The following is a 14802-nucleotide window of genomic DNA, read 5'->3' as shown; positions in this document are numbered from 1 at the left end:
ATTCGTTAGCAGCTCCTGGTGGTCAACAGTGTCAGACAGCTGGGCAGCTCCCGTGTGTGAATGTGAGGGTGTTGCTGCTGGAAAAGATAACTTCCCTGGATGAATGAAGAACAACTTTTATTTTGAAAGTAGACGTATGTTTACCTTCCATTCCCTGCTGCCTCTCCATGTGGGAAACCAACTGCAGAAGAGACGGAGAGACCAGATGATTAGAGGAGGTGCAGCGATACATGTAGACGGTTCCTGCTTTTGTTCTGCTCTGCTCCGACCAAGCTGGATCTGACTGGTTTGACTCATGATGAAGCTGGATCTGACTGGTTTGACTCATGATGATGACTGGATCTGACTGGTTTGACTCATGATGAAGCTGGATCTGACTGGTTTGACTCATGATGAAGCTGGATCTGACTGGTTTGACTCATGATGAAGCTGGATCTGACTGGTTTGACTCATGATGACTGGATCTGACTGGTTTGACTCATGATGAAGCTGGATCTGACTGGTTTGACTCATGATGAAGCTGGATCTGACTGGTTTGACTCATGATGACTGGATCTGACTGGTTTGACTCATGATGAAGCTGGATCTGACTGGTTTGACTCATGATGACTGGATCTGACTGGTTTGACTCATGATGAAGCTGGATCTGACTGGTTTGACTCATGATGAAGCTGGATCTGACTGGTTTGACTCATGATGAAGCTGGATCTGACTGGTTTGACTCACGATGATTAAGCTGGATCTGACTGGTTTGACTCATGATGAAGCTGGATCTGACTGGTTTGACTCATGATGAAGCTGGATCTGACTGGTTTGACTCATGATGAAGCTGGATCTGACTGGTTTGACTCATGATGAAGCTGGATCTGACTGGTCATGATGAAGCTGGATCTGACTGGTTTGACTCATGATGAAGCTGGATCTGACTGGTTTGACTCATGATGAAGCTGGATCTGACTGGTTTGACTCATGATGAAGCTGGATCTGACTGGTCATGATGAAGCTGGATCTGACTGGTTAGACTCATGATGATGAAGCTGGATCTGACTGGTTTGACTCATGATGATGAAGCTGGATCTGACTGGTTTGACTCATGATGACTGGATCTGACTGGTTTGACTCATGATGAAGCTGGATCTGACTGGTTTGACTCATGATGAAGCTGGATCTGACTGGTTTGACTCATGATGAAGCTGGATCTGACTGGTCATGATGAAGCTGGATCTGACTGGTTAGACTCATGATGATGAAGCTGGATCTGACTGGTTTGACTCATGATGAAGCTGGATCTGACTGGTTTGACTCATGATGAAGCTGGATCTGACTGGTTTGACTCATGATGAAGCTGGATCTGACTGGTTTGACTCACGATGATTAAGCTGGATCTGACTGGTTTGACTCATGATGAAGCTGGATCTGACTGGTTTGACTCATGATGAAGCTGGATCTGACTGGTTTGACTCATGATGAAGCTGGATCTGACTGGTTTGACTCATGATGAAGCTGGATCTGACTGGTCATGATGAAGCTGGATCTGACTGGTTTGACTCATGATGAAGCTGGATCTGACTGGTTTGACTCATGATGAAGCTGGATCTGACTGGTTTGACTCATGATGAAGCTGGATCTGACTGGTCATGATGAAGCTGGATCTGACTGGTTAGACTCATGATGATGAAGCTGGATCTGACTGGTTTGACTCATGATGATGAAGCTGGATCTGACTGGTTTGACTCATGATGACTGGATCTGACTGGTTTGACTCATGATGAAGCTGGATCTGACTGGTTTGACTCATGATGAAGCTGGATCTGACTGGTTTGACTCATGATGAAGCTGGATCTGACTGGTCATGATGAAGCTGGATCTGACTGGTTAGACTCATGATGATGAAGCTGGATCTGACTGGTTTGACTCATGATGATGAAGCTGGATCTGACTGGTTTGACTCATGATGACTGGATCTGACTGGTTTGACTCATGATGAAGCTGGATCTGACTGGTTTGACTCATGATGAAGCTGGATCTGACTGGTTTGACTCATGATGATGAAGCTGGATCTGACTCGTTTGGATCTTGAGTTATATTTGATTTACAATGTCTAAATGGTAAATGGTGCATTTATATAGCAGCTTGTATCCAAAGCGCTTTAAAAAATGCACCCATTCACTCACACAGTCATACCCCGACGGTGGAGGCAACCATGCAAGGTACATCGGAAGCAATTGGAGGAACGGGAATCGACCCAGGTACCTTCCGACTACCAGACAATTTTAACCATCTGTAGTGTGGTAGTAAAAGGGTTAACCTTCTATAGTGTGGTTGTGAAAGGGTTAACCCTTTGTCATGGGTGGCAGTGAAAGGGTTAACCTTCTGTATTGTCGCCGTGAAAAGGGTTAACCCTTTGGCAAGTGTGGTAGTGAAAGGGTTAACCCTTTGTCGTGGGTGGCAGTGAAACCTTCTGTATTGTCGCCGTGAAAAGGGTTAACCATTTGGCAAGTGTGGCAGTGAAAGGGTTAACCCGTTGTCGTGGGTGGCATTGAAAGGGTTAACCTGTATTGTCACCGTGAAAAGGGTTAACCCTTTGGCAATCGTGGCAGTGAAAGGGTTAACCCTTTGTCGTGTGTGGCAGTGAAAAGGGTTAACCTTCTGTATTGTCGCCGTGAAAAGGGTTAACCCTTTGGCAAGTGTGGTAGTGAAAGGGTTAAGACTAGGGATGTTCGATATTGGCTTTTTTACCGATATCCGATATACCGATATTGTCCAACTCTTAATTTCCGATACCGATATCAACGGATAGCGATATATGCAGGGTTTCCTCCCCCAAAAAAACTGAATAATTTCAGGTAATTAACATTACATATCTCTTGTCGTGGAATTAACACAACATTATGCATACTTTTACAATAAATGAAATAAGAATTTGTTCTTGCTTGCTTGCCTGGGTAAATAAAGGTTAAATAAATGTAAAAAAAAAGATTCTTTTTATTTTTTATTTTTTTTGAAAACCGATACCGATCATTTCCGATATTACATTTTAATGCCAATATCGGCCGATAACATCGAACATCCCTAGTTAAGACGGATGCACATCTTCTCCGTGCGGCTGCTCGTCGCGGACCTGTGGGCGTGTAGGCGAAGGAGGCGGTGTAGTGGCTGAGCTCCTTCCTCTTCTTGCGGCGGCAGTAGATCCACACGCTGAAGCCCATGAGGATCACCCAGCACGCCCCTCCGATCCCCGCGATGAACGCCGGCTGCTTCACCACGTCGGTGATCTGCTCCGCCAGGCTCAGGCTGCTCTCGTCACCGTCGTCTTCATCATCACCTCCGCCTGCAACAGAGGGCTGCTCCGCTGGGAGCTCTGGGACGGAGGGGGGGAGAGGCACGGTGAGGCACGGTGAGGTACGGTAAAGTAGAGTAAGGATAAGGTTAAGTAAGATATGATAAGATCAAGTAAAGTAAGATATGATAGGGTTGGCCGGGTAGCGCAGCGGACTAAGCGCCTGTCTACCACCACAGAGACAGTGGGATCGAATCCAGCTGTGGTGCCTCCGGCTTGGCCGACCGTCCATACCAACACAATTGGCAGGGTCAGCGGGTGGGAAACCCGGCGAGGGTGGGTCCTGGTCGTTGTAAACAGCGACTCCTACAGTTCGGTCGGGGCGCCTGCACAGCAAGGGTTATCTAGGAGAGGTAGTGTGACCTTCCACACGTTACACTCTCCCAGTGAGAGTCCACGCTGCCAGGTGAAAAGAAGCGGTGGGCTGGGTACACATGTGTCGGAGGAAGCATGTGATAGTCTCCGCCCTCCTGGACCGACGGTAGGGGGTAGAGTGCGCAACGACCAGGAAGGGGATTGGGAATTGGCATAACGACTAACATTGGGATGGGAGAAAAATGGAAAAAAGATAAAAAAAAAAAAAAGTAAGATATGATAAGGTAAGATAAGGTAAAGTATGATATGATAAGGTAAGATACGGTAAAGTGAGATATGATAAGATAAAGTAAGGTAAAGTAAGATATGATAAGATAATATCAAGTACGATATGATAAGGTAAGATAAGATAAGGTAAAGTAAAGTATGATATGATGAGTTAAATTAAGGTAAGATATGATAAGGTAAGATAACGTAAGATTCTTAGAGGGAAGGTAAAAAAAGGTATGATTGTGGTAGTATTTATACCTTTTATTTATATCAACCCTCAACTAGACAATTCCGCGCGGGGGAAATTGTGAAAGTGTGGGTGACGCCTGTGCACCGCCGGCCAACGGGGGAGAGGGTCTCTCGCGAGTCTCTATGACAAACGGTTCAAAGGATACAAAAAGGGGGCGCGGCCTAATGATCGGGGGAGTGGTCAACATAGACCAATCAAAGAGGATATCCCTACTGAGTGCAATGACACAACCCGCAACACTATTACACTATTACACAATATTACACTATTACACACTATTACACACTATTACACACTATTACACACTATTACACTATTACACACTATTACACTATTACACACTATTACACACTATTACACACTATTACACTATTACACACTATTACACACTATTACACACTATTACACTATTACACACTATTACACTATTACACACTATTACACACTATTACACTATTACACACTATAACACTATTACACACTATTACACTATTACACACTATTACACATTATTACACTATTACACTATTACACACTATTACACACTATTACACTATTACACACTATTACACACTATTACACTATTACACACTATTACACACTATTACACTATTACACACTATTACACTATTACACACTATTACACTATTACACTATTACACTATTACACTATTACACACTATTACACACTATTACACTATTACACACTATTACACTATTACACTATTACACACTATTACACTATTACACACTATTACACTATTACACACTATTACACACTATTACACTATTACACACTATTACACTATTACACACTATTACACTATTACACTATTACACACTATTACACTATTACACACTATTACACTATTACACTATTACACACTATAACACTATTACACTATTACACACTATTACACACTATTACACTATTACACTATTACACACTATTACACTATTACACACTATTACACTATTACACTATTACACACTATTACACTATTACACTATTACACACTATTACACTATTACACTATTACACACTATTACACTATTACACTATTGCACACTATTACACTATTACACACTATTACACTATTACACACTATTACACACTATTACACTATTACACACTATTACACACTATTACACTATTACACACTATTACACACTATTACACACTATTACACTATTACACACTATTACACACTATTACACTATTACACACTATTACACTATTACACACTATTACACTATTACACTATGACACTATTACACACTATTACACTATTACACACTATTACACTATTACACACTATTACACACTATTACACTATTACACTATTACACACTATTACACTATTACACTATTACACACTATTACAATATTACACTATTACACACTATTACACTATTACACTATTACACTATTACACACTATTACACTATTACACACTATTACACTATTACACACTATTACACTATTACACACTATTACACTATTACACACTATTACACTATTACACTATTACACACTATTACACTATTACACTATTACACACTATTACACTATTACACACTATTACACACTATTACACACTATTACACTATTACACTATTACACTATTACACACTATTACACTATTACACACTATTACACTATTACACTATTACACAATATTACACTATTACACACTATTACACTATTACACTATTACACACTATTACACTATTACACACTATTACACACTAATACACTATTACACACTATTACACTATTACACTATTACACTATTACACACTATTACACTATTACACACTATTACACTATTACACACTATTACACGCTATTACACTATTACACACTATTACACTATTACACACTATTACACACTATTACACACTATTACACTATTACACACTATTACACTATTACACACTATTACACACTATTACACTATTACACTATTACACACTATTACACTATTACACTATTACACTATTACACAATATTACACTATTACACACTATTACACTATTACACTATTACACTATTACACACTATTACACACTATTACACTATTACACACTATTACACTATTACACTATTACACTATTACACTATTACACACTATTACACTATTACACACTATTACACACTATTACTCTATTACACACTATTACACACTATTACACACTATTACACTATTACACACTATTACACTATTACACTATTACACACTATTACACTATTACACTATTACACTATTACACACTATTACACTATTAAACACTATTACACTATTACACTATTACACACTATTACACTATTACACTATTACACACTATTACACTATTACACACTATTACACTATTACACACTATTACACACTATTACACTATTACACACTATTACACTATTACACACTATTACACTATTACACTATTACACACTATTACACTATTACACACTATTACACTATTACACTATTACACACTATAACACTATTACACTATTACACACTATTACACTATTACACACTATTACACTATTACACTATTACACACTATTACACTATTACACACTATTACACTATTACACACTATTACACTATTACACTATTACACACTATTACACTATTACACTATTACACACTATTACACTATTACACTATTGCACACTATTACACTATTACACACTATTACACACTATTACACACTATTACACTATTACACACTATTACACACTATTACACTATTACACACTATTACACACTATTACACACTATTACACTATTACACACTATTACACTATTACACACTATTACACTATTACACTATTACACTATTACACACTATTACACTATTACACACTATTACACTATTACACACTATTACACACTATTACACTATTACACTATTACACACTATTACACTATTACACTATTACACACTATTACAATATTACACTATTACACACTATTACACTATTACACTATTACACTATTACACACTATTACACTATTACACACTATTACACTATTACACACTATTACACTATTACACACTATTACACTATTACACACTATTACACTATTACACTATTACACACTATTACACTATTACACTATTACACACTATTACACTATTACACTATTACACACTATTACACACTATTACACACTATTACACTATTACACTATTACACTATTACACACTATTACACTATTACACACTATTACACTATTACACTATTACACAATATTACACTATTACACACTATTACACTATTACACTATTACACTATTACTCACTATTACACTATTACACACTATTACACACTATTACACTATTACACACTATTATACTATTACACTATTACACTATTACACACTATTACACTATTACACACTATTACACGCTATTACACTATTACACACTATTACACTATTACACACTATTACACACTATTACACACTATTACACTATTACACACTATTACACTATTACACACTATTACACACTATTACACTATTACACTATTACACACTATTACACTATTACACTATTACACTATTACACTATTACACACTATTACACTATTACACTATTACACTATTACACACTATTACACACTATTACACTATTACACACTATTACACTATTACACACTATTACACTATTACACTATTACACTATTACACTATTACACACTATTACACTATTACACACTATTACACACTATTACACTATTACACACTATTACACACTATTACACACTATTACACTATTACACACTATTACACTATTACACTATTACACACTATTACACTATTACACTATTACACTATTACACACTATTACACTATTACACACTATTACACTATTACACTATTACACACTATTACACTATTACACACTATTACACTATTACACTATTACACACTATTACACACTATTACACACTATTACACACTATTACACTATTACACACTATTACACACTATTACACACTATTACACACTATTACACTATTACACAATATTACACTATTACACACTATTACACTATTACACACTATTACACACTATTACACTATTACACACTATTACACTATTACACACTATTACACTATTACACACTATTACACTATTACACTATTACACACTATTACACTATTACACACTATTACACTATTACACTATTACAGTATTACACACTATTACACTATTACACACTATTACACACTATTACACTATTACACTATTACACACTATTACACACTATTACACTATTACACTATTACACACTATTACACTATTACACACTATTACACTGAGTACAATGGCACAATCCGCAAGTCTCTACGACAAACGGTTCAAGAGATACACTGAGGGGGTGTGGTCTAAGGGGGCGTGGTCTAAGGATCGGGGGAGTGGTCAACATCGACCAATGAAAGGTGGTCAACATGGACCAATGAAAAATGAAAGAGGATATCCCTACTGAGTACAATGACACAACCCACAAGACAGAGGGCGCTGTCAGCAATTCAGTACTGCAACACAGTGATGGCCAATGATGGGTTAAGTGGATGATGTCATTGGCAGCTCAGCCACGAGCCACACAGCTGAACCAATCATGAGTGAGCCATGAGCCACACAGGTGAAGCAATCACTATGACTTGCATATTTTCTATCCAATGCATTTCTATGGAGGCAGATGCATGACTGCATTGTCACGTTGATTAAAAGAAAACTATAAGAGATGAAGCGTTGTGACGCGCACATGAGCACTACAACGAGTAGGCGAAGGGTTGTGCGCGATATTGTGGCATTCGTGCGATATTGTGGCACTCCTTCGGCGATCGGAACAGAAGGCTAAAAAATAGTGTGAAAAATGTGATTTCTAGAGGGCGATTGCATGGCGGTCAATGGGGAGGAGAACCTTCAAACAAATGGTCGTCAGTTGAGATAGAAATGTCCAATTCCATTTATTTTTCTTTTGTGAGCGGGATGACAGCCGTGTCATCGTTTTGATGTGTTTGTTTTATTTCTACGTCCAAAATTGAGATCACACTCGCAATTCACCCAAGGTAGGGGGAAAAAGATTATTTCAGCTGCTACACTCTAAAATGCAATGCATTCCCAATGGGACCGAAATTTTACCGTTTAAAGTCGATTCGTAGCCAGACGGTGCGGTGAAACTTTTACGGGTTCGAGACCGCAGTTGCCATAGGCAAGCCGCTCGTTTTGATACCTTTCACGTGTATGGTGCGCGAACGCTTACGTGTTGCAAAGTGTTCAAAGTGTTTGAAACTCTAAATTGCACTGTATTTCCGAAATTTTACCGTTTAAAGTCGATTCGTAGCCAGACGGTGCGGTGAAACTTTACGAGTTCGGAGACCGGTGTTGCCATAGGCAAGCCGCTCGTTTTGATACCTTTCACGTGTATGGGGCGCGAACGCTTACGTGTTGCAAAGTGTTTGCAAAATCGGTGGAATAAATAAATAAAAAGAGTATCGGAACAGAAGGCTAAAAAATAGTGTGAAAAATGTGATTTCTAGAGGGCGATTGCATGGCGGTCAATGGGGAGGAGAACCTTCAAACAAATGGTCGTCAGTTGAGATAGAAATGTCCAATTCCATTTATTTTTCTTTTGTGAGCGGGATGACAGCCGTGTCATCGTTTTGATGTGTTTGTTTTATTTCTACGTCCAAAATTGAGATCACACTCGCAATTCACCCAAGGTAGGGGGAAAAAGATTATTTCAGCTGCTACACTCTAAAATGCAATGCATTCCCAATGGGACCGACATTTTACCGTTTAAAGTCGATTCGTAGCCAGACGGTGCGGTGAAACTTTTACGGGTTCGAGACCGCAGTTGCCATAGGCAAGCCGCTCGTTTTGATACCTTTCACGTGTATGGTGCGCGAACGCTTACGTGTTGCAAAGTGTTCAAAGTGTTTGAAACTCTAAATTGCACTGTATTTCCGAAATTTTACCGTTTAAAGTCGATTCGTAGCCAGACGGTGCGGTGAAACTTTACGAGTTCGGAGACCGGTGTTGCCATAGGCAAGCCGCTCGTTTTGATACCTTTCACGTGTATGGGGCGCGAACGCTTACGTGTTGCAAAGTGTTTGCAAAATCGGTGGAATAAATAAATAAAAAGAGTATGGATATGTATAGTGTGGGTGGCAACCTGGCTTCGCCAGGTCACCCACACTAATAAAAAGAGTATGGATATGTATAGTGTGGGTGGCAACCTGGCTTCGCCAGGTCACCCACACTAATAAGAGTTAAGAACTAGTTTAGGCACAGAATACGTACACACTGATGTATCTACAGTATATGTATATGGTTATTTTTTTTTGTCCACTTTTTCTCCTCTTTTTCTATTTTTCTCCCCATCCCAATTCCATTGTGCCAATTCTCCACTCCCCTGTCTTGAACGTTGCTCGCATATGCCCCCCACTGGCCGGTTGTAGGGAGGATAGAAGCCTTGCATCACGTGTCCCCTCCGATACACGAGGAGGCAGCCTGTCACATCTTTTCACCTGCCAGCGCGGACTCTCATTGGCGAGGTGTAACGTGTGGGAGGCTCACACTACCCCCGCTACTTCCTGTCTCTGCTGTGCAGGCGTCCCACAACCGACCTGTAGGAGTCGCTGTCCACAACGTCCAGATTACCACCCATCGACTTCCACCCGCTAACTGCCAATTGAGTTAGTATGACGGCCGGCCCAAGCCGGAGGCAACGCCGACAGGCAGAGTCGAACCCGGTGTCTCTTGCATTGGTGACGAGCGCAATATCCGCTGCGCCACCCAGCCGCACTAGTATATGTATATGGTTATTATAGTTATTAAGATATGGGTGATGGATGAGTATACTGTGAATATCCTAATGTAGTCGTTATGTCTGCAGCAGCCCACCAACCGCAGTGTGCTCTGATTCATGTTACTGCTCCCAGAACAGTAATTACAGTTATTCTCCGAGAAGAACAAAGAGGCAATTTCTACTCCGCTAGAAATGGATTTTACTGAGAAACCAACGATAGATTAAGGCTTTGAGAACACCAAGAGCGTCTGTCAACAGGATGTGTGATGATGAGGCTTTAAACCTAGTGGGATCCTGATTGCAGTGTGGAAAATAAAGACGTTGAAGGGCGTATGTTAAATCATCTCAACTCACGGGTCGGGCACATTTAGTTTTGTACTCGGGGCACAAGTGGGAATCACTTAAGCAAATGTATTTGTATAAAACAGTTCATACTTTTGGGATCATTGGCATAATAAATCAGTTTAAAGAAACACTCCCAATATTTTGGGAAATACACTTCTTCCCTGGAGTCATACAAGAAGATATCAGTTTCATCTCTGTGTGTCCAGTAGCCTCCAAAGAGAGATGTCTAAGGAGCAGCTAGCCTAGCTTAGCACAAGGACTGGAAGCAGTAGGGAGCAGCTAGCCTAGTTTAGCACAAGGACTGGAAGCAGTAGGGAGCAGCTAGCCTAGCTCAGCCCAAGGACTGCAGGAAGCAGTAGGGAGCAGCTAGTCTAGCTTAGCACAAGGGATGGAAGCAGTAGGGAGCAGCTAGCCTAGCTTAGCACAAGGACTGGAAGCATTAGGTATCAGCTAGCCTAGCTTAGCACAAGGACTGGAAGCATTACTGTAGGTATCACCTAGCTTAGCTTAGCACAAGGACTGGAAGCATTAGGTATCAGCTAGCCTAGCTTAGCACAAGGACCGGAAACATTAGGTATCACCTAGCCTAGCTTAGCACAAGGACTGGAAACATTAGGTATCAACTAGCCTAGCTTAGCACAAGGACTGGAAGCATTAGGTATCAGCTAGCCTAGCTTAGCACTAGGACCGGCGACATTAGGTATCAGCTAGCCTATCTTAGCACAAGGACCGGAAACATTAGGTATCAGCTAGCCTAGCTTAGCACAAGGACTGGAAGCATTAGGTATCAGCTAGCCTAGCTTAGCACAAGGACCGGAAGCATTAGGTATCAGCTAGCCTAGCTTAGCACAAGGACCGGAAACATTAGGTATCAGCTAGCCTAGCTTAGCACAAGGACCGGAAGCATTAGGTATCAGCTAGCCTAGCTTAGCACAAGGACCGGAAGCATTAAGTATCAGCTAGCCTAGCTTAGCACAAGGACTGGAAGCATTAGGTATCTATATGAATTGAAAATGGGGGACCCTGATGGAAACAAGACTAAAGTCTTTCTCTGGTCTGCATCCCCTTAACAATTGTATGTATTGAGCCGTACTGTATTGTACCCATTCTGCAATCTGTTAAATAAAGTTTTCATTCATTAATTCATTCATCAGCTAGCCTAGCTTAGCACAAGGACGGGCGACATTAGGTATCGCCTAGCCTAGCTTAGCACAAGGACCGGAAACATTAGGTATCAGCTAGCCTAGCTTAGCACAAGGACCGGAAACATTAGGTATCAGCTAGCCTAGCTTAGCACAAGGACCGGAAACATCAGCTAGCCTAGCTTAGCACAAGGACCGGAAGCATTAGGTATCAGCTAGCCTAGCTTAGCACAAGGACCGGAAACATCAGCTAGCCTAGCTTAGCACAAGGACCGGAAGCATTAGGTATCAGCTAGCCTAGCTTAGCACAAGGACTGGAAGCATTAGGTATCAGCTCCGTTACAAGTGAAGAAATACAACTTCCAACAACTCCCAAAACTGACGCACGGAGATGGGATTGATAGACATTTTCTCGGCAGACTCTGGGGAAGATGACTGTTGGGAGTGTCTCTCAGGTCTGGTGTCTTCCTCCGTCACGATACTTGAGGTGAACTCACTGATGAGAACGGAGACCGGCTGGCTGCGGGTACCGACCCCGGCGCTGGTCACGGCCGCCACCTCCACCTGGTACAAGATGCCCGGCACCAGGCCCTTCAGCATGGTGGCCAGGACAGCGCCATCGACTGTCCTGTTGATGTAGTAGCGTGTCTGGTTGTCGGTAGCACTGCCCACACACCACACCTGACGGGACACACAGGAGAGTGGGCAGGAGGGTTATTATTCTGAGCCCAAATAATATTATAATAATAATAATAATAATAATAATTATTATTATTATTATTATTATTATTATTATTATTATTATTATTATTATTATTATTATTATTATTATTATTATTATTATTATTATTATTATTATTATAATTATTATTATAATTATTATTATTATTATTATTATTATTATTATTATTATTATTATTATTATTATTATTATTATTATTATTATTATTATTATTATTATTATTATTATTATTATTATTATTATTATTATTATTATTATTATTATTATTATTATTATTATTATTATTATTATTATTATTATTATTATTATTATTATTATCTGAAAGTATACTTGTATAATTGCTTGGACTTTTTCTCTATTGAGAAAGTAAACTAAAGTTGTGTTGAATTGAAACCGTTAAAAGTTGTATACAGAAATGAAACAGTACCTTTGATGCATCTTTGGTTATGTTTGCTTACCAAAATAGTATACTTTTAATAAGTTTACTACAGTACAACTTAAAGTTTCGTAAACACCATCTTTTTTTGTGTACTTAGATTACACTTACAGCATATTAAACCATACTACTACAACCCTTTTTAACACACTTAATATAAATAAAAATACACTTTTAGTATGGAAAAAGATAATTTTTTTTTTACTTAGATGGCGTTATAACTACCTACCTCAAACATGTATCTGTCTGAATATACCTATACTGTATCAGTATCTATATCAGTATACAGTATATCTCTACCTACTCTTATTAGTTATACCGCTGGCTAGTATGACTTACTACCATAGTGTCTTTATACCTGTACCACTGTACCTGTACATAATACTATAACACTGTACATATATCTGATTATCATTATAACTCAGTAGATATACTCCAGTTTAATCACCTGCACATTGTATATCACTATTGCACTTTACTGTTATACTTGCAGTCTGGTTGGATGCCAAACGTGTTTCCGTTGTACTGCACTTGTGCTGTATGAAGATGACAATACATCTGAATCTAATCTAAATGTAATCTTTTAAAATTTTTTTTAACTTTTTCTCCTCCTATTTTTCTTGTATTTTCCTCCCACAATTTAGTCGTTATGCCAATTCCCCCCCTCCCCTTCCTGGTCGTTGCGCGCATGTGCCCCCCACTGGTCGGTCTAGGGAGCCCTGAAGTCTATCACATGCTTCCTCCGATACATGTGGAGACAGCCAGCAGCCTCTTTTCACCTGGCAGCAAGGACTCTCATTGGGTGAGGTGTAACGCGTGGGAGGTCACACTTCCCTCGCCATCTCCCTTCCTCGCTGTGCAGGCGCCCTGACCGACCTGTAGGAGTCGCTGTTTACAACGACCAGATTACCACCCACCACCGGCTTCCCTCCCGCTGACACTGCCAATTGTGTCAGTATGACGACCGGCCCAAGCCGGAGGCACCGCTGACAGCCGGATTCGATACCAGTGTCTCTGCGGTGGTAGACAGACACTTAGTCCGCTGCGCTACCCGGCCGCTCCTATCTAAATGTAATCTGAACACAACTGTGGGTCCTGTGGGCGTGACCTCACCTTGTACTCCTGAAT

General features: G+C 39.8%; 1 protein-coding gene across 1 annotated transcript in view; it reads right to left on the bottom strand.

Annotated features, from left to right (window-relative positions):
• LOC311248347 (roundabout homolog 3-like) overlaps positions 1 to 14802 on the bottom strand; it is a gene marked incomplete at its 5' end in the record, with an annotated part of 43003 nt that overhangs the window by 18795 nt on the left and 9406 nt on the right. The window contains 4 exons of the mRNA XM_084339245.1: positions 145 to 181; positions 3122 to 3361; positions 12994 to 13177; positions 14788 to 14802. The exon at positions 14788 to 14802 is cut by the window's right edge and continues 110 nt beyond it. Coding sequence (XP_084195371.1) covers positions 145 to 181; positions 3122 to 3361; positions 12994 to 13177; positions 14788 to 14802 — 476 coding nt within the window. The remainder of the gene's footprint in view (positions 1 to 144; positions 182 to 3121; positions 3362 to 12993; positions 13178 to 14787) is intronic.

The sequence above is a fragment of the Notolepis coatsorum genome (assembly GCF_963971535.1).
Source record: "Notolepis coatsorum genome assembly, contig: SCAFFOLD_308, whole genome shotgun sequence".
Lineage (NCBI taxonomy): Eukaryota > Metazoa > Chordata > Actinopteri > Aulopiformes > Paralepididae > Notolepis > Notolepis coatsorum.
Note: the sequence above shows the minus strand (reverse complement) of the source record. Positions and strands in the feature narration are given on the sequence as shown.